A 21,939-nucleotide genomic window follows, 5' to 3' on the forward strand; every position below is an offset into this window, starting at 1 on the left:
GTCATAATTAAAAGATCCTACCAACGGGTAACGGCGTCTTAAATTTGTGTTTAATTATGGATATTATTTTTTTTATCTTTTTAATTATGGGATATTAATAATAATAATAAAATGTGTTTTTAAGTTCATTTCTAATTATATAAATCTTATTTAAGAATTAAACTGCCGCATTAATTAATTTTTAAAATAATTAAACCATTAACCCTTTTTTTTAACATTTTCAATTACACAAAACTTCATACTCTTCTTTTCATAATTTTTGAATTTGTATTTGTATCAAACATTTTTAATTGTTTTATTTATTTGCTTGATATTAAAAATTATAATTACACAATTATATAAATTATTATTTTTTTGACAATATTAACTATTCTAAAAAATGAGAAAAAAAAAAGTAAACAAGTAACAAAAGGCATTGTATGTGATATGTTAGTCCAAATCATCATATATAATATATATGAGTGCGAGAAAGTAATCAACAATATGACAAATAAATATCGTATGCAATTTTATTTACTTACTCTAGCATTCTATATTTGTTGGGTTATAGGGCAATTTTTTCATCATCTAAACCTGAATATGAATTTGTATCATTAATATCATCAAGATCTTCTTCTCCATGTACTTTTCAAATTATGAATCATCTTAATTTCACCTACAAATGAATGTATGACGTATGCGACATGTTAACACGATCCAATCTCTTTTAAACTATACTAAGTAGTGGTGTTAACGTGGGAAATCTTTTTCTAAAACAACAAATGTCCTCTTAACTACATTTTGAAGTTGTGCATGTCTCAAATTAAAGAGTTCACAAGCTGCAGTTGGTACTTGTGTTTAGCTTCATTCTCTCAAATAGTATCGTATTATTTCACATGGTTTAAAAAACTTTTTTATTTATAATATAACTTTAAAAAATTTTATAAAATTTCAATAGTTTTTATAACATTTATGTAAATTATACGTGGATGCAAAAATAATATAGAATTTATAATATAGTATTTATATATCTAATTTGTTATTAGGTTAAAAATAGTGCGAAATATTTCAGCTTGATGTGTTGAATAACAAAAATATAATTTTTTTTAAAAAGTAATATATTATCTTACAATTATTATATAATTATATTTTAAAATTAAAATATACATCTAAAATTAAAATATATTATTATTGTATAAAAATAGCTTTTGTGAATGTGTAAAAAAACAATTTCTTAAAGCATGTATGGGTGTTTGGGAAAGCAGTAGGGTAATTGGTATTTGCTTGTAATTCCCCTCGTAATTACCTCAATTCTCAACCACTTAAGAATTATAGAGTGTAATTGAGGTGTTTCAATTACAATGGTTGTCCAAACATGCCACAGATGTGCAATCATAAACAGTTACATTAAAATCTAATTACTAGGTGACTTTCCAAACACTATCTTAAAAAAAAATCCAAAATTGTTAATTAAGAAGGATGTGCTTTCCCCTAAAACACGTTCTACAAGACATGCTTTTGCCCTATTAAATGCCCATTTAACAATTTCGATTGTCTGTTTTTTTTCCTTCTTAATTCAAACCGTTGATCCAATGATAACTAAACCTAGACCTTTGGATAAAGTTCAAATTTTATATTTGACACAAGTTGATATAAATCGATTTTCAAATAAGTGCTTTTCTCTTTACAACATTAAGTTGTTATATTTCATTTTCACGATTGAAGTTGGTAGTTTTCGAAACATAATTTGGATACTCGATTTTATAAATTAAATTGTTTGAAGTAAGTAACTAATTGCTTGTTGTTGTTACTCTTGTATATGATATTTCGTCCAAGTTTTCAGATATTATACATTTATGTTTTAGTAATTATGTTGTAACAATTTGTCAGAATAATTATCTAAAAATATCTTTATGCGATTAATATAAGTGAAATTTAGTTCGGGTATAATTACTGGTTTATATAATATTCTCGTATTTACTTTGTTTAGTGTGTCATGTTATACAAGTTTTAGTGTAGAAGATGAGAAACAAATTTATTATTTATGACTACGGGCAAATCCATAATACTGAAATCAAGGTTGTATTTGATCAGCTCATCCTATAAGCTTAGCTTTCGACAAAAGCACAAAATTGGATGAACTTATATAAAATATTAGTAGGAAAGTTTGAGGTTCAAACTAGAAGAGATTATCTAAGTTGAAATATGGATTTTGGACATCATTAAACCTAGTCAAATATGTTATAATTGAGTTGAATGACAATGAGGATATCAAAATGATGAATGATGCACATTGTTCAATTGAAATATTGCAACAAATATACATACCCAGTTTGACAATGTAGAGGTAAGTGGTCTAAGTTCACCAAGAATTCTCGTTAATATGTCTCCCAATGTTAGCCAGCAATATGAAGCAGAAAGTCCAATAATATGATTGTGTAATAAATGTTGGATCTTGTGCTCTGAACGCAGTATTTTCGTCTATGTACAATTATATTTTTTTAAATATTATTTAATAAAATTATGCATGAATTGGATTAATACCCTTTGTATATTGCCCCTAATGATTTTTGCACGCAAAGCAAAATGAAAGCAAATATTAGCTCACTGGTTATTTAATGTTTAATTGGAGTAATATTACGCGGTCAGATCGTAATACAGAAGACGGCTTGTCTTAGTAGATGAACCTAAACATGTCCTTAGTCTAATTGGAAATGAGCAAACCAATTGAAAAACTAATATATTGTTTATCAAATCCAATTTGAGAGATGTTTTGTCTTGAGCATCAGAACGAATAACTCCTAGAAGATAGAGATATAGATGTGACTGACTGGATTGGTAGTACATCAGACAGGACCCATGTAGAATAAATCATGAATATGTTTATGAATTTATTTACTTGTAACGTAACGTTCATAGTATGTCATAACTTAATTCTAAATAGATGATGGACCATGTATGTATGACTCGTATAACTTAATGTAAGTAAAAACCTAAATTCAAATAGATAAGGAATCAAAAGTTGGTGCATTGAGTATACGACTTCTACAGTATGTAGCATAATTTACAATAGTGGAAATCATAGCCCAATTCATGGGTAAATGATATCTCTCATTGGCATTACATGATAGATGAAAAGTAAACGTGGCTACATGTCATTTATCTTTGTGATGAATTACTTAATTACTATTTGATAGTGTTTGGCTTTTCATGAAGGAAGATGTAATGCTTACCATGAGATAAAAAAGATCATATTGAGAGAACAGATTTATCCCAAAGATATTAAGGATACCTTATGAAGGTAACACACTTACGACAAGGTCATTAGACGAGCATTAATCAAGTAGCTTTTGTAATGGTATGTAATTGGGAAGAGCTCAGTCACGATACTATGGTGGAATGACGTTGTGACTAAATTAATTTATAATTAATAGCCCAAAAGTCGAAACTTAATTATAAATCATTTGAGCCCTAATTACATATGTCCAATTAGGCCATCTACTAGCTCATTGAAATAAAAAAAATGAATTGCATGTTGAATAAAATGAACATAAATGAATATGAATTAATAAAGTTAGAGAAATGGTTTATGACTTATGTAACGTCCCGTAAGTAAGGGATGTCGGGAAATATACTTTCGGGACCACGCCTTTGAGTATCGAGTTTAAAAATATTAATATTATAATTTAGGAGTTACTTTAGAAGTAAATTGAATATTAAATTGATAATTTTAATTGCTAGGGATTTAAATTTTATTATAAGAAAGAAATAGTTGCAAGGACTATTTAATTAAATAGTCCATTTTGTTTTGGTCAAATGGAGTTAGTGGCTACGTATGAGAAAAAAAATAGATATATAGATGATATCGTTAATAATTATAATAGGATAACTACTATATATGTAAGAGAAATAAATAACAGAAAAAAATAATGTAAAGAATAAAATAATAATAATAAGAGATAAAAGAAATAGTAGGTGAAAAGAAGATAGGGGAATGGAGTAAAATTTTCTTTTGTTTTCCATTTGCTGGCGAAAAATAGAAGAAGAAGGGGGAGAAGGGGATGTTCAGCCATGGGTGTTTAATGCATGTATAAAATTGTAAGTAATGTTTAGTTATCTTGGCATTAAATTATGTTTTTGAAGATATAATGCTATGAGCTAGTTTACCCATGTTGAAATTTTAAGAATGAATGGAAATTGTGAAAGTTATCATGGATGAGAAACTCAAAGGTTTGGGGTTATTTTGTTGAATACTAAATGTTTTTGAGGTGATGATTTGAGTATAAATTTTGTAGACTAAATTGGTCATATTGGGTGGTGATTTTATTGATAATAATTCCTAGGGACTAAAATGTTGTAAATTCAAAATAATATAGCTTAAATTGTTAATTTTGTGAGTAAAGGGACTGTTTTAGTGGACTGTTCTTATGCTGGAAAATTTGGGACTTATTTATTAAGTCCATTAAGTATATAAAATATTTTGTGATATGAAATTGATTAGCAATAACTAAAAATGAGTTAAATGCTATAAATAGTTTTAGCAAGGTATGACTTCTTTAAATTTAAGATTATTGGGGTTTGATAATAAATTAAATGTATAAGTATGAATTATTGAAATAAGAAGGAAATATGATCAATCAAATTTGGATGTTAATAGTTGAGATGAATAAATGACCGTTGTTGTTAAATGAAAGTATGCACTATAATATAAATTTAATTAATTTTAGTGGAAACAAGAATGGTATTATTTGAGTTGAATTGTTAAAAAAAATAGATCAAGAGAAGAATAGAGCGAGTATAGCCGTGAAAAGGAGAAGATCACTGAGTAGATATCCGTCGTATTTTGGTAAGTTCTTGGACTCAGACTTAATCATCTAATTACTATTTAAATTAATTAATGCTAAATTAGCTCTTGATATAAAATGTATCTATATTATCGAAATAAATGTTAAGGAAAATGAATGAGGAATTTGTGGAAGTAAATAATTGTACAATCGTTGATATATATTCGACTAGAGCTGGACTCACTATGAATTTTGTTGATATATTCAACTAGCGTTGGGCGCAATCTTTTTCAGCTTGTTTGATTAGTGTTGGGCACATAATCGTCGGTTAATCCAACTAGCGCTCGGCGCAAACACCGTTGGTTCATCCAACTAGAGCTGGCCTCACAATTATTATCGTCGGTATACCCGACTAGCACTGGGTGCAAATAGTGTTGGTTTATCCAACTAGAGCTGGACTCACATTCTACTGTTGGGAAATCCGACTAGCGCTGGGCGCAATCTCCTTTGCGGTTTACTGCTAGGCACCGGGTGCCACGACACTAATAGATCTTACGATAAAGTCACTTGAATTATCGAAAGAATTGAATTCTTATTTGGTTAAGTTAGAATTTCATATTAATGGTGACTGAAGTTGTGTTTAACTAATAAATGGAACCTATTAATGATAAATTGATTTACATGTTTTAGGTTAGATAAATAGTAGAATCGAACTTGGCATCCTGTAAGAATCCTGTACTCAATATTGGTGATTTTTCTTTTTTTGTGTTTTTGGCATGGACTTAGGATGTAAATTTAATGTTAGCATCTCTTTTGTTTATTGAACTTTAGGGTATATGATTTTGTAAATGTAAATAGTTGTAAATACATGTTTGAAGTCTTATGCTATAGTGGAAGTAATGTTTGCTTAAGTTGATCATTTTGGTATTGGTTGTTTGATAGGTAAAGTGAAACAAATTGTTATCACTTAGGTTGTGAATTGGATAGGAATGATATAGGTAGGTTGTGCATTTAGTAAATTCAATAGTTGTATGTGATGATGTTATATGTTTTAAGCTTGATTTTAGGTGGGTTTGAATGCCTATTATATCATAGTCATATGCATATTGTTAAGTTTAGGTTGATATCAAGTTGGGTGAGAAATGTGGCTTGCAAAATGACATATCTTTGTCCACACGGGCCTGTGTCTCAACCATGTGTGACACACGGGCAGATGACATGGCCGTGTCCCCTGATATTTCTATAGATTGTAAGCTAGAAGCTTCACACGGCCTAACACACAGGTGTGTGGCTTGGCCATGTGGCACAAATCAGTATACCCTCTAGTTTTTACACGGTCTGGCACACGGGCGTGTGGTCTGGCCGTGTGACCCAAGTCGGTGAGTTACACAGAGTAGGAGACGGGCTGGGACACGGTTGTGTGCCCCCAATTTGAATGCACACACGGCCTGGGACATGGACATGTCTCTTGGCCGTGTGAGACACACGGCCTGGCCACATGGGCGTGTGTCCCCTGCACTTTAAAATAAAAATTCACTGTTTTTTCTAAAAATTTCGTAAGTACTTGGTTTAGTCCCAAACCATCTCTAATGTCTATTTTAGGCCTCGAGGGCTCGTATTAGGGACTATATTAATGAATTTAAATGGTTTATGCTCCGTAACCCTATTTCGACGACGTATACGGGTTTAGGGTGTTACAGGTTAAATTTTGAAATGAATGTGGTTTCTCACTAAATATGTAAATGAGCTGAGAATTAATTTAAGGTTTTTGAATTATTATTTAATTAAATAATTGAAATTAAAAAATAGAATTAAATTAATTGGTTTGAGAATCCGTTGAATATGAAGATTAAATATATTTTCTAATAAATTCTTTTACGATAAAGTTGCCATGACTTTAATGGAATTAGAACTGGATTGAGAAAATTATTAAATTAAGATATTAATTAATTTAAATTAATTCAATAAATAATATTTATTTTATTGAATTAAATTATAAAATGATAGATTAAAAGTTTAGGAAACACATATAATTGGACTCAATACATGAGAGGCTCAATACTACCCCCTCTCTCCTTATTGAACTAGGAGACTAGTTTTTCGATCAGATCAGTATTATTTGTATTATACTAATTCAACTAGGATTCATTTATCTCTCCCTATAAATAAATGACAATAGCAAGACTAAAAGCACACAACTTTGACATATTGTTATTCTGTTCGAATATAGTTAGAATTTATTTCTAAGCATAAATTCTATTTTTTGGAATAACAATTTTATCGGTTTTTATAAGAGAGAGACTTACTTTCCTACTAAAAGTAAGAAATTTATTTCTAATTCTGTGTTTTATTCGAAATTGTTCGAGCTCACACTTAAAGCAATGTGTTGTGTGAGAATAGCGGAGAAGGTCGTTCGGTTAAAAGCCAAGAACATCTAAGATCCATCTCACTCATATCACAAATACTTTTCGAAAAAAATATTATTACAAACATCGCAAACCGACTTGATTTTCAAAATTTTTATGTTTTCTTTTGCTGTAATCGGGACTAAAACTTTTTCTAACAATTAATAACATCACATGTAGCATCGCTATCCAGAATCCTTGAAGATGAAGGTAAAGAGTGTTACAATCTTATTTGACGTTGGAGCATGCATCTGCCACTGTCAAAATTATAATGAGGACAAAAATATTTTCTATTTTCAAAAATAAAATCTAACAATTTTTTAGATATTAAACTAAAAATCAAATTAAAATAAATGAACAAATTTATAATTTGTCACTTCTATAAATTTTATTCTTTTGAAGAAAATAAATTAATATTTAATGTACTTGATTAAATCTTTTGATGTGGTACATCAATTTTAAAAATGCCTCTACTTTATCGCCATCTATAAGTGTGGTACTTCCATCTAGTGGTAAAAGTTTGATTTTGAGGAACATATGGACCAATTCTAGGATGCCACTATTTGTCAAAATTTTATTTACACACCTCAGGTAACTTAATTAAAAAATAAAAATAAAAGCATTAGAAAAACCCTCATAAACTTATGGTGGGTTTGGATGGGCAATTGGGTACGGTGCATTTAGCTTATTTTTTGTCTCACGCTACAGTATTTAAGGTAAACGCACCGTCCATCCAAACTCACCCCTAGTCTTCTTCTTTATCACGTTGTGTAGTGTTAGGTTGTTTTGGATGGGTATTTATTTTCAATGCGGTGAGTTTAATTTTTTTTATCTCACGTTACTATATTATTATAGCATCTAATCTTATCACTATCGTTACTTTTACATTAATAACATGTAAACATATCGCCCATCCAAAAAAACTTTTAATCTCTTTTGACAATTCTTTGATGCAGCTGCTAATGACGGCCAACACTTAGCTTCCTCCAACACATTCTCCAATAATCCATCATCATTCATTTAGTTATAGTGGAGCTCTATTTTTAATGAATTTAAATTGTAACACAAAGCTATTATTATTGTTACTTTAAGTTTCATTATGTTTGAATCATTGTTGGTTATGGAATAAATTGTTCAAGAAGAAGACTTGCTTTGATGCCCATTTATTAACCAAAATTTATAAAAAAAATTATTAATAATAAATAAATCTAGAAATATTCTTCCTCAAAATATCTAGAAATGTAAAAAGAAAGAAAGAAAGTAAATATCAAATTTATAAATAAATTTTGATTTGATGTGCAATTTGATGCATGAATATTGATTTTGTGTAATTATATACATGAAATTTGAATTAAGATTATATGTAAACATAAAACTTTAATTTTGATTCAATTGTATACATTTAAAGAAATAAATACATACATTTATTTTCCTATCGTAAAAGATGCTAATTCGACAATAGTGTTATTAGTTTGTTAAAATTGAATTAAATAAAAATATCATGTATAAAATTACACAAAATTAAAGTTCATGTATGGCATTGCACATTGAATTAAAGCTAACGTATAATTTTGATATTTATCCCCAAAAAACTAAAAAGGAACTTAGAAATGAGTACTTAAATAGAAGGATATGAAAGATAAATTTCCAAAATTGATAATTTTTTTTGTTAATTTGGTCACCTAAAAAAGAAGTTAATCAAATCGGTCACTCAATCGTTAAACGGTAACAAAATGTTGATTGTGCATTTCCATATTAGTTACTCTAAAATTAGGGTAAACTACCCATTAATTACTCTAAATAAGAGTCGTTCTTATTTTGGTCACTCAAAATAATACGTGAAAATATATTGTTAATATTTTTGTTACTGTTTAGCAGTGGAGTGAACATTCAATCAATTTTTTTTTTGAAGTGAGCAAATTAACAAAAAAAAATTGGATGAGCAAAATAAAAACGAACATTATTTAGAATGACTAATGGAAAAATTTACCCAAAAATTAATAAAGTACGGGGATAAATATGTCATTATCTCAATTTGAAACTATTTGCAAAAGAGAAATTATTTTTGAAACTCAGATCTGCGCCGGACACTCCCACGCTACACGCTCCTATCGTTACCTGCATTCACGCGCTCTTTCATTTCGTCTTCGTCACAGAAGCAAAGAGACATAAAGAGTGTAGAGAGAAGAAAAAGTAACATTTCCCAAACCAAACTAGGGTTAGGGTTATCCCTAATCCGCATAAAGTTTTTTTTACACGCTCTATTCTTGCTACTTAATTATCAAATATGGGCGCACCAACAGACTCAGCCCTCGATCTCGATGAACAGATCTCGCAGCTCATGCAATGTAAGCCACTTTCGGAGCAGCAGGTACTTTTTTTTTCACGATCTGTTTGTTTCTCAAGAAATTATGGAAATTTTGAGCACTTAATTTAATTGTATAATTATTTTAATAGATTAGGCTTTATTTGGCTGCGAAATGAATACCAAAACGATTTTGAATTGAATTTTGTTTTAAGATATTATTCCAATAGCACTAATTTCTATCGCCGTGTGAATTTTTAGTTATAATTAATGAAAAAAATCAACTTTTCTCTCTCTTCCATTTAAAACATTTATATATTCTTTTGATTTATTTGATGTAGTTGATTTTGAAAGAACTTGGTGTATTTGCACGAGAACTTTTGTGTGTTCGCTGCAAGACTTTTCTACGTTTTACTTGTATTGTTTTGTTCTCAGGTTGATCAATAGAAGTCCTCGTTTTTCTTCCCTGTTTCATCTGGGTTATAATTGGTTGTAACTCTGTTTTCGTGTTATCTTGTTTAGGTCAGAGCATTATGCGACAAGGCAAAGGAAATATTAATGGAAGAAAGCAATGTCCAGGTTTATTATTTTACTGTGTTTAGTCTCTAACATTAGGCTTCCATAATCAATGTGTTTATTAGCCTATGTATGTTGGAGATGTTGAGATTCCTTATTCTTGAACAAGAAAAAACATTGATTTGTTTTGTTTTATTATTCTTTTTCTCTATCACAGCCTGTAAAAGCCCCTGTTACAATTTGTGGTGATATTCATGGGCAGTTTCATGATCTTCAAGAACTTTTTCGAATTGGGGGGAAGGTACTTGTTTTGATTGTGGCCTTTCTTTTTCCTATATTCTGTTCTTCTGTTGAAGATTAGATTTAGAGCTTGCAGAGGTATTTTGATTTAGCAAATGCCACTGTAGTGAGGGTATTTTTATGTTATGTTCTTCTGAATGTGTTAGGCAAGTAAGCTTTTTGTCTCTGGGACTTTCCTGCATAAGTTTTGTTTTCATAAATTTTTCTACTTAAGCTTTTACCTTGTTTAATTATAATGATATTGCCATTCATAGGATTTATTATAACTTATCATACTTAGTTGCCTCATCTGTTACACAATTTTTGGTTGCTTTCTACATTGCTCATATCAGTATTTATATTGAGACTATGCCTTACGGTTGGTTTTTATCCTAATTAACAGTGTCCGGATACAAACTACTTGTTTATGGGAGATTATGTGGACCGTGGGTACTATTCTGTTGAAACTGTTACGGTATGTACTGTTGAATTGAAAAATGCTTTTTTTTCTACCCTTGTCATGAAATTTTGTTTTTAATTTCTGCTAAAGTGTGGTCTAAAGGCAGAAACATCACATTACGAAGAAATTGGATTAAGATTTTTAGGATTCTGTCTACTAGCTGTGTGAATGATATGTGGCCAGTTCCTCTTATCAGCACCAGAGAAGAACACCTGACTTGTTTTAGCATCAGTGGCCTTTGATCCTATCATTTTGAGATCCCTTTGCCTATTGGAAGATTCCTTTTGGTTGCAAATTTTTTTGTTCAGAGTTATTGCATTTCTCATATTTAGCACCTTTGGCTCTCTATCTAGTGGAAGGAAGTTAAATTCAATGAAATGCTGAACGTAATTGGGAACTTTTTTGTACGGTGGTTTTTGTCACTACTTTCCATTTCAATGGGAGCATACTTCATGCTAGATGTTCCTTAAACAAGTCAAATAAGTTTTCGTACTGTTACTTCGCTGATCATAAAGATACATATTATATTAAATTTATTGAAGGTTTTGCATTTGCTAGCATAAGCTTTGTAAAATGACCTCTATATCAAAAGTTAACTTAAGCATATATGCCTTGCATTGGGATGATACTGATTTTCTGTTTTTGCTCTTTCAGCTGTTGGTGGCTTTAAAAGTCCGTTACCCCCAGCGGATTACCATTCTCAGGGGAAATCATGAAAGTCGCCAGGTACGAAGTCTGCATGTTCTTCCAGCCCTTCTCACCTTGTCCAATTACATCTGTGCAGACATTGGCACAAACATAAACACACACAGACATGCAAAAGTTGCCATTTTATGGTGCTATACTTCACATATCAGTCTTAACTCAGAGTTTGATATGAAATTTTGACCAACTATCTTATTCAATTTCAAGCTAATTCTTGAGTCATTCATTTTGGCAGATCACTCAAGTTTACGGGTTTTATGACGAATGTCTGAGAAAGTGAGTTCTGCGATAACCTTCATCTTACAGGATGTAGTATCATGAGCTTCTAATCTACTAGCTTTACTAAACTACTCTATTTTCCAGTTAAGAAAATAAATGGTATTATATTTGCTTCAATTTGTATGATAAATAAGGTGAATAAAGTGTACTCATGTGGAAACAATATAGTTGTTCCATCTTCTTGCAAATCCATATTAATGCTTCTTCTGGTGGTTTACTTACAGGTATGGTAGTGCTAATGTTTGGAAGATCTTTACAGACCTTTTTGACTATTTTCCATTAACTGCTTTGGTAAGTTGATCCAATGCAGTGCGTAAACTCTTTTGATTTTAAGTAATAGCAATGGGATGTCAAGGAAAGAAAGATCTGAGAACATACATATCAACATTAGTGATATTTGACCTTTATGTTTAGTCGGCTTCTTTTTATCTGGCTTTGCAGTTGACTATTATTTTTGTCCTCCATGCATTTTGTTGTTGTGGTATTAGAGTATTATATAATTATTAAAATGTTTAATCCAATTTCAGTTTTGGAGATTGAATAATCTCATTTTGCCTTATTCATTGAGCATGAAACATTTGGGATTTGCAGCTTTCCATCTATAATTTCATTGTAAAGCATATTCAGACCATTTTAAGTAGTACCTAGAAGTCTCTTAGTTCCTATCTTAAAAATGGCATAAAATCTTTTTAGAATGTCCACGGAAGCAATTGACTGTTTCTTGTGCTTGTTTCATCTAGATTAAAGATGCTGCTAAAAAATTCCACCAATATGCTTTTCACTGCAGAAGATTAATTGTTTAATGAATATAACCAACTTTATTACTATATTGTTTTACTGCTGGTTAAAAAGATTAACAAACTTCATAATTTGGACAATTTACCTTTGTACATAGAACTGTAGTCAAAATCTGTAAATTAGATTTTGGTGTTACCATTAACTGCTGTTACTGTTTTCCTCATTTAGGTGGAGTCAGAAATATTTTGTCTGCATGGTGGGTTGTCCCCATCAATTGAAACCTTGGATAATGTAAGAAACTTTGATCGTGTTCAAGAGGTTCCTCATGAAGGGCCCATGTGTGATTTATTGTGGTCTGATCCAGATGATCGATGCGGTTGGGGTATCTCGCCACGTGGCGCTGGATATACTTTTGGTCAGGTAACTAATATTCAATTCAATCATTCTTTTGATGTTTTGTGGTTGCCTTTCCTTCAGTCTTTTTAATTATCAAAATGTTGCATTCTTCTCTGCAGGATATATCTGAACAGTTCAACCATACAAACAGCTTAAAATTGATTGCTAGAGCTCATCAACTGGTTATGGATGGATTTAACTGGGCGCATGTAATCATGATTTCAAAATTTTAAATTATTGCTCTTTCTGTTCCCTACTGTTAGTCTCTCGTCTACTTTCACAAAGTTTTAGAATAAGGCTGAAGACTTTGGTTTATATAATGGTAAATTTTACTTTTTTTTTAATGGCAAAAAGTTAAAATAATAAAAATTATGAAAAATAGTTTTGGAAGATATAGAAAGAGATTTAAGTCTTCAAAAAAGAACGACGACATAGTTTTGGGACATCCAGGAAAGGAAAGGTAGACAACTAGTGTGACGGAGGAGTATTAACTTTTGCTTGTATGCTCATTATAAGTTGCTTTGTTTCTGAATCCAAAATTATTTCCTTGCAACAGGAACAAAAGGTAGTTACTATATTTAGCGCCCCAAATTATTGTTATCGCTGTGGGAACATGGCATCAATCTTGGAAGTTGATGATTGCAAGAACCAGTCATTCATCCAGGTTTCTGTTTCTGTCCTCTATGTTCCCCTCCCTCTTTTCCTTTAACTATCAATGCATGCGCATTTGTACAGAATAAAGGTTTAAGATCAACGTCTTAACTTTTGAACTTGAATTGTATGATGCTTTTTTCTTTTGTTTAACATTATTAAGTTCATCTTGCTGCAGTTTGAGCCAGCTCCAAGGAGAGGAGAACCTGATGTTACCCGTAGAACGCCTGATTACTTCCTCTGAAGCTGCTACATTCCATAACTGATTCAAGATACTCCGCTTTTCGGCCTCTCCTCTCCCCCTTTACATTGTCAGGTAGTTGCCGATCCTTTACAGAAATCTTTTGCATCTACTGTTCTTTTGGTGATTTGGGGGGGGGGTACCAAAAGCATACATGGGAATGGGTTGGGTTATGAACTTATGATCTATAATCCTATCATCGAGTTGATCAATTTATCTTACACTTGGATATTCTGTTGAAGAGATTGTCATAGCTGGTGAAACTCTGACACTATCAGAATGTAAATTTTTGTGTTTGTTTTTGATTACCTGTTCTCTTTTTCTTTGGCTTTAACCCATCTTTTTGGAATGCGTAAGTTCAATATTTAGTGGGTGTTTCCTTTTGTTTTTCTTCTTTTTGTCATACACACCAGCTGGATTAATCTGAAGTTTAATTCTATATTTCTTTTAAATCTATTTATCTGATTTAGGGTTAGTTAATATATATTCATAATAATAACATTGTATTAAATGCATCAGTTAACCACTTCAGTTCTTATTTTCAATGTGGGAATATTATTTAGGGTAAATTATACCCAAGGTCATTAAACTTCAAAACGTTACAAAGTGATCATTAAAGTTTTCAAAAGTTTTCATTCAAGTCTTAAACTATATGAAAGTTTTTATTCAAGTTATTGGGCTATTAGGTTTTTTCTAAACAAAAATTCGATTAGTGAGTTCTAAACGACAATTCGATGATTGATACGGTTGATTTTGGCTTGTAGGATTGTGACATTCAAAACAAATTTATAAAAAAGAAAAATTGAACTCTTTCATTAAGAGAGCTTTTGATACAATAATCATTCTAATCGAATGAAAATTTTTGAATAATTTGATTATTTTGTGATTCTTGGAAAGTTGAAAAATTAAAATGTAAATTTATTAATTAGTGAACTTAGTTTATCTCGGCTTATTCATGTTCCCTTTTATTCATTTCCGATTTTCTGGAGGTGATTAGCGTGCAAGTTTCGTACGTAAGAACCAAAATGATTTCATCTCCCAAAGATTGGTGCCATATCCAAGGGCTCCCAAATTTCTTCAAATTTCTACATTTTATTACACATGAATCTATGATATAAAATCATGAGAAACGTCCATCTTATCCCATGTTTAGTGCTTACATAAAAATCCTATTTATGGTTAATTGGTAAATTCTCAACTCTTATGGTTTAATGGTGTTTTTGAGGCTTCCAACAATTTCCATTTAAAAATTAGACAATTTCAAGGCATTAATTAATACTTAAATATTCAAATATACTTGGAAGTCGGAATCTATAATTTGACATTGGAGTTGTGCCGTTACCGACACTAAGAATTAGACGTTACATGGAAATTATAAGTGGAAGTGTGATATGTGTCCAATTGAGACGAGAAGAATGAATAAATGCCTTGTTAAAATATGTAGGAAATAATTTCGAATGTATCATGCCAATAAGGATTAGTAGTATTAACGGATTATTTATGGATGGGTGTGTACACAAATTCCACCTTTGAGTGGGTCCAATTTGTTTCATATGGTAATCCCACCTTTGAGTAGCGACTAGGAATTCCCAATAGTCTTGGGATTGAATTGGTGCGTTATCTCGTAGATCCCCGTCTGCCAGTTTACTAAGTGCTACAAATGAATAATTCCTAAATGAATTTTAATTTAATATGTAATTGTATATATGAATTTTAATTATAGTTTAAATGTATACTTGAAACTTTAATTTTGATATAATCATGCACATTTAAAGAAATAAATATATCAATTTATTTTTATATTGGATAAGTATAATTATCTTATGTGTGCAATATATAAACATAAAATGATGTTATATAAATAATTAAGTTAAGAAGTTACAATAATTTGATCAAATCAAAATTTCATGTATGAATTGCACAAAATCAAAGTTTATGTATACAATTGCACATTAAACCGTAGTTCATGTATAGTTTTGAGATTTATCCCAATGTAATGTGGTGCAAATCTATATGGCTTGTATGAAATAAAAAAAATATTTATAAAATAAAAAATTAATAACATAAGATTTTAACAGTTGTTTAATATCCATAAAAAATAAATTTAATATTTATGTTTAATTAAAATATTTAATTATATTTATTGTATTTATATTTATATATTTGACAAAAAAAACATGTGACAAATTTAAAGCAAGGTTGGATTCAATTTCTTTGATCCAAAATTTTAATCTAAGTATTTCAAAAATATATATTTTAATTTTGACCTATATTATGATATGAGAGGAAATTTAAACTCAAAGGAATTAACACAGTTATATTGATTATTGAATTATAGAAAATGCAACTAGAAGAAAAAAGAAATAAAATATTAATTGTGGCTTACACATTTTTTCAAAGCAACACAGAATCAACTAAAACAGAAAACCTCATCTTCAGGATCTAAAACTATAATAATCATATAGGTTGATATGTATATATGTATGCATGTATACACACATATTCGACTCACCACCTTCTGGGTTTTTATAATTAGATTTAAAAGATGGTAGCTATAATCTTTGACGGATCAGCATTAAGGAAGACGCTTTCAACAGGCCTATGGATGAGAGCTTCGCAATAATCGATGTCAACTCCGACGGCCAACATATGCGGCTGTTTGAAGGCAAGTACGAAGTGGAAGGTAACCCCGAACAGATCGCTGCGCTTTACAAAAGTATCCATTGCGACGAAAGCGTTAACTCTGATCAGTTCAGGGTTGAGATGAGGAATCTCTTGACTCATATTGCTGGTATGTTAGATGCTTGCCCCATCCAGATGGAATTCTGATTATGATCATCACTAAATTACAATGTTTTTTTTTTATTATCGAAACATGTATATGAATTTGAGGGTAAACCATGTTTGGTTCGCCCTGTAAATCCTCTGAAATTTGCTCAACCTTTTTTAAATTACGGTGTTAGTGTAGGAAGGTACGAGTTCAAGGCATTATATCATGGATAATTGTAGGCATTGTATCAAAAAATAAAATAAAATACGTGTTTTATGAAAGTACTTGTACCATATGTGACATTATCCCTAAAATTTATGATTTCACCCGTAATTAAAAATATTACTTTTTGAAATTGAATTGTTTGGCAATCACTTCTTAACAATGACTAAATTCAAAAATTGAAATGGTTGGTGCATCTAAGCGACTGTAGTTGTTTGATTAAGCGACATTAGAAACTAGAAAATTGTACTGGTGATCTAGAACCTCTTAAATTAGTTATCGAATACGTTGCTTTTCTGTAAAAATTAATTTCTCTCCTTCTTTAAGGTTGAAATTGGTTGAATTAGTTAAAAAATAAACTCATCTTTCTCAATGCGAATCTTACATGACACAAGAGTGATGTTTTTTTCCTCCCTTCTTATTTCAATCGTTAATTTATAAGGATTCGATGACATCCCAACGCCACCATTCTTGACGTATAAAAACTTTGAGAAGCAAATCGTTTCAATCCCTTGCGTTATATTAAAAGAATATTAATTTTTCCAAAAATTAATATATTATATTTTGTGTTTTTTAATTATCTTTTCTTTTTTAAAGTTATATTTTTCAAAATATGCATTAACATAATCATTTTCGCAATATCAAAGAGTTAAAAAAAAAAAAGAAAGAAGAAGGAAAAAACAAAGTTGAAATCCTAGTTTAAGTTCAAATTTTCTAAATGATCCAAAACAAAAGCTATGAAAAAAAAAGTTCTTAATTTTATAAACAATATTCATCTTTATTGAATAAAAAAGAAGAAGCCATACTTAAAAATAGCTTGTTAAAATATTTTTATTTTTATTCTTGATCAAATAGTAAAAAATATTGAATCTATTGTTGTTCGTGAAAGTCTTTCTTTTCTCTCACTCATTTATCAATTCTTAATGGAGGAAGATGACCTCAAATTGAAGAGGGAGGTTCTTACTGCCAAATTGAAGCTTCTTAAGATTCCTAGTAAGCTTTTTCCCACAACGCATGTGAATGATCTTTTACAACAAAATATGGAAGTAGACGTTTCTCCTATTTTTACAATAGATAATGCAACAAAGTCTTCACAAGCTGTTGTAGCTACTCACAAGGCTCAAGTTTTGGATATATTAATGGATGAACTAATTAATTCGATCAATGCTGAATTCAAAGGTTGATTATAAAAAAAAGACAAAATTTGCTGAGTTGATTTGCGACTTTGGGAAGATAATTTGGTGATGGGAAGTCCCTTTGACATCTTTGCCAAAAAGGAGGATACTATTGGTAGCGATAAATGCTCAAATTGCTCTTGTTGATTCGTTTGATTTTGTTGTTGCTATTGCTGGTTGGTTGATGTGATGCATTTTTTTCTTATGAGGTAGTTTTTGAGCAAGACCAATGCCAATAAGTTGTGGCATTGCCTGTTCATAGAACTTGTCATGTTTAAGTTACAAATTTTGGCAACAAAAATCCTTGAGTTTTGATTCTTGCTAATACTTTGGATGTCAGACAACCCATCTTTGATATCCAAATTACTCATAACAACATATCTTGAAGATTAGTTTGGGTTTGGATCGAAGAAATCTACTTCCCAAGTTTAGTTGATCAAATCAAATCGGGCAAAATTTAAATGTATATCTTGAAGATTCAAAACTTATATTGAGCTAATTGAATATACTTTTTATACTTATTATCTTTCTTGTTTTGGGAAAAAAATTGATTGTAATTGATATAGTATGTTAGCAAGTCTCAATTCCATATAAATCGAGGAGACTTGTATAGGTGATGCATCGAACTGAGAGCATTTATTCTTGTTCATTGAGGAATGTTTCTTTTGAGTGCATTGAGTAAATAATCAAGTGTGTGATTTGGTTAATGTCCTAAGTTTTTATTGGGGGGGGGGGAAACTTAGAGGAGAGTTGTCTAGATTTTAGGTACAAAAGTGAGGAGTCTAATATGGTGAGTGTTAGAGGTTGAAATCACTTGTTGTATGAGGTGCTAAAATAGTGGATATTCTCTCTAGGCAAGGCCTCGCAGATGTAGGAAAATTGAACTGTGCAAACATATTGTGTGTTCATTATTTTTCTACATTGTTCATCACTAGTGCCTAAGCAGTTGGCATTGCTTAGCACTGCTTTTGGCACTACTTGTTTTTTGCTTGCAAAATTCAAATTTGGACCTATAATATTTTCTATTTGGCTCATATTAATTTATTTTTATTTTCAAACTTGAAGTTGGCTATGATTGTGTTTGGTTTTGTTCTTAAACCTTGATACTTTGTTGGATGTATGCACTTTACAGGTTGATCATACTTTATTGATAAATCATTTGAGATTTGCTACATGTTTTTTTATGCTTGATAAATGATTTAATGAACAATCTAAGTGCAGTGTGCTACAAGTGTGACAGATTAGTTCTAATATTTATAAGTGTACAATGAAATACTTCGAGTATTTTAAGGATCAAACTGAAGAGAATTAGCGATTTAATGATTCCTACTTGACAAGCATGCAATAAAGGTGTCTAGCTAGCTACTCATTAATTTCTATATTACAACAATACATAATTTTGAGGTTAAATTAATCTAATTAACTACTTAGCACTAAAAAAGACAAAATTGCAAAATAGACACAATTAAATGACAAGAAGTAATTGGTTAACTTTCAAGTTACTAATTAACCCTTGGATTAGGGATCTAAATCACTAAACTCTTAATTTGGCTTAATTTTACATCTCCTTCTCCATTTTACCAACTTAGACAAATTAGTCCAGTTTATCTCACAACCTTACCAAACTAATCTGAGACTATTGAATTGGCGCTAAATAAGATCTCCTCTCGGTCACACTTATATAAATTTTTCCTTAGGTTCGTCAATCCTAAGTTTTGAAGTCTATTCGATTTAGTCCCTATACCAAAAACTTACTAGACAACACTTCCATCAACCAACCACCTAATATTTAGCCATTCATCCTCATTTCTCAACAAACAAAAATAAAATAAACACCTAAAGCATGCATTAAATTAAGTGCAAGAGATAATGTTAAGAAATGTTAGGATTTTCTTGAAAGATGCTTGAAGTAGATGACAATGGCAGCAAAGATAATGCACAAAAACACTAAAGATCAATTTTTTATCTAAGAAACTAAAAATAGGACTGAGCTATATTAAAACATTGGAATGAAAATGAAAATACAATGCAAAGAACAAGCACTTAAAGGTAAATAACACCTAACTACAGTAAAACTAAGTAACTAACAGCTAACACCCTAAAGCTATATCTAAAAACCCTAAAAATGAAGAAGACAACTCTAAACCTAAGCTAAAAAGATGAAAGAAAAAAAATAAAGCAACCTCTTTTAGTTCTCAACCAAAAGTGTCTTTTAACATATTATTACAACCCAAAATTTTGGACCAAAATGCTCTAGACGTTGTATTTTGATTAGTGTTGGTATTGGACAAAAACTACCCCTTGTAGTCATTTTTCTTCTCGTTAGGAAATGGTATCACAATATCCAAGCTCTGGTATCACGATACTCTAGGCATTATTTGTAACACCCCCTACCTATATTCGTCGCCGGAATAGGGTACGAGGTATTACCGGAGTTTTTCAAATTAATTTTTCCGTTATTACGAGTTAAATACTATTATTTTATTGAAACATATTATGGCGTCCCTTAGATGGGCCTCCGAAGCTCAAAACATACACCGATATCAAACCAAATCAATTCAACATATTTTCAAGATAGATTTACGCATATCTATAAGATAACCTCATCACATACCAAAATCAGGATTTGATAGCCATACCAATGACTAACTTTACATTCATTTCATATTAACATTTACTTTATCAACTTATACACGCCATTAATTTCCAAAATAAAGTTTCTTAATATACCAAAATGTTGAAGTTGATAGTGTGATGTGTCTCCGACCGAATCTGACCTCCAAGCTCTTAATACTACGAATCAGGGAAAAAGGAAACAGGGTAAGCATGTTGTGCTTAGTAAGCTCATGTAACAAGAATTATACTTACCTAATATTTTCAATACAATAAATATTCATACATCCATTCAATCTACCATTTACCTATTACACACAAACTCAACCAAAACATTAATCAAATAGCATCATATGAGTTCAATACAAAGATTAATGATTGATGAGCTTATCAATTCCATGTTTTCTATTACACTTATTATTTCTCATATTTATCTCGTTGAATTTCTCAGAATTTCGATGGATTTTCAGAGGTACACTTTTAGCGTACTATTCTGGGTCCGTCAATTCATATTCATGTGCATACATTTCCATTTCAGAGAGCACACTCCCGCGAACCTCATCCTTATAGCGGGATTATCAGTCCAGGCTAAATCCCTTGTAATATAAACTTATAGAGTATTGTCGGGATTACCAGTCCAGGCTAAATCCCCTGCAACGACAATTTACTCTAATGAGCTTGGATCTCAATTACCAGTCCAAGCTAAATTCAAACCCTAATTTAGATTACCCGTCCGGGCTAAATCCATTTTACACATATTCTTCGGGAGGGCTATATCAGGATAGGATCACTCGTCCGGGCTAGATTTTTTTACCGTCAATTTCTTTTTAAAGATCCATCGAATTTTCTTTTCATTCAACCGGGATTACCTCCCCTTTTTATCAAATATATCAATGTTTCATCAATTTTCATACAATGAACATTTAAATCATATTCACATCAATAACATACATTTCAAGCATTTAAGAATATAATTCAGGTTACACGAACTTACCTCGATACTTGTTCGTATTCAAAAATCTACTAATCCCGAACTTTTTTCTTTCCTCGATCTAGCTTCGTATTTAAATTTTTTGGATCTAAATAAATAAATTTAATCATCAATTTAATACATTTCATGTTCATATGTAACATTCTCTATAATTCCACTATTATTTATAGTTCATTCAAAGTTGTCTACTTGACTCATAGTCACTAAATTATTTATATCTCAAGTTACAGAATTCCAAATTAAAAACCGCTTGGTGATTATGAAACTAGACTCAAATAGCTTTCTACCATAAAATTTTTAGAATTTTTGGTTCAGCAAATAAGTATAGTAAAATCTTCAAACTTACCCCTGTTCTGCTGTTTGACAGCTTCGACCTTTCTTTGCTAAAAATTAATTATCTCTTAGTAAAAAATTTGGATTATGTTTCCAT

The 21,939-nt window shown here is 30.6% G+C and overlaps 1 protein-coding gene across 1 annotated transcript; it reads left to right on the forward strand.

Moving 5' to 3' along the window:
• Window positions 1-9,211: 9,211 nt before the first annotated feature.
• LOC121214016 (serine/threonine-protein phosphatase PP2A-4 catalytic subunit) lies at window positions 9,212-14,046 on the forward strand. Its single transcript, XM_041087599.1, has 11 exons — window positions 9,212-9,539; window positions 9,996-10,052; window positions 10,207-10,290; window positions 10,672-10,743; window positions 11,383-11,454; window positions 11,669-11,709; window positions 11,937-12,003; window positions 12,679-12,870; window positions 12,966-13,055; window positions 13,403-13,510; window positions 13,676-14,046. The coding sequence occupies exons 1-11, from the start codon at window positions 9,456-9,458 to the stop codon at window positions 13,739-13,741; spliced, it is 933 nt and encodes a 310-aa protein (XP_040943533.1). The 5' UTR covers window positions 9,212-9,455; the 3' UTR covers window positions 13,742-14,046.
• Window positions 14,047-21,939: the final 7,893 nt, after the last annotated feature.

Source organism: Gossypium hirsutum, chromosome D01 (assembly GCF_007990345.1).
Source record: "Gossypium hirsutum isolate 1008001.06 chromosome D01, Gossypium_hirsutum_v2.1, whole genome shotgun sequence".
NCBI lineage: Eukaryota > Viridiplantae > Streptophyta > Magnoliopsida > Malvales > Malvaceae > Gossypium > Gossypium hirsutum.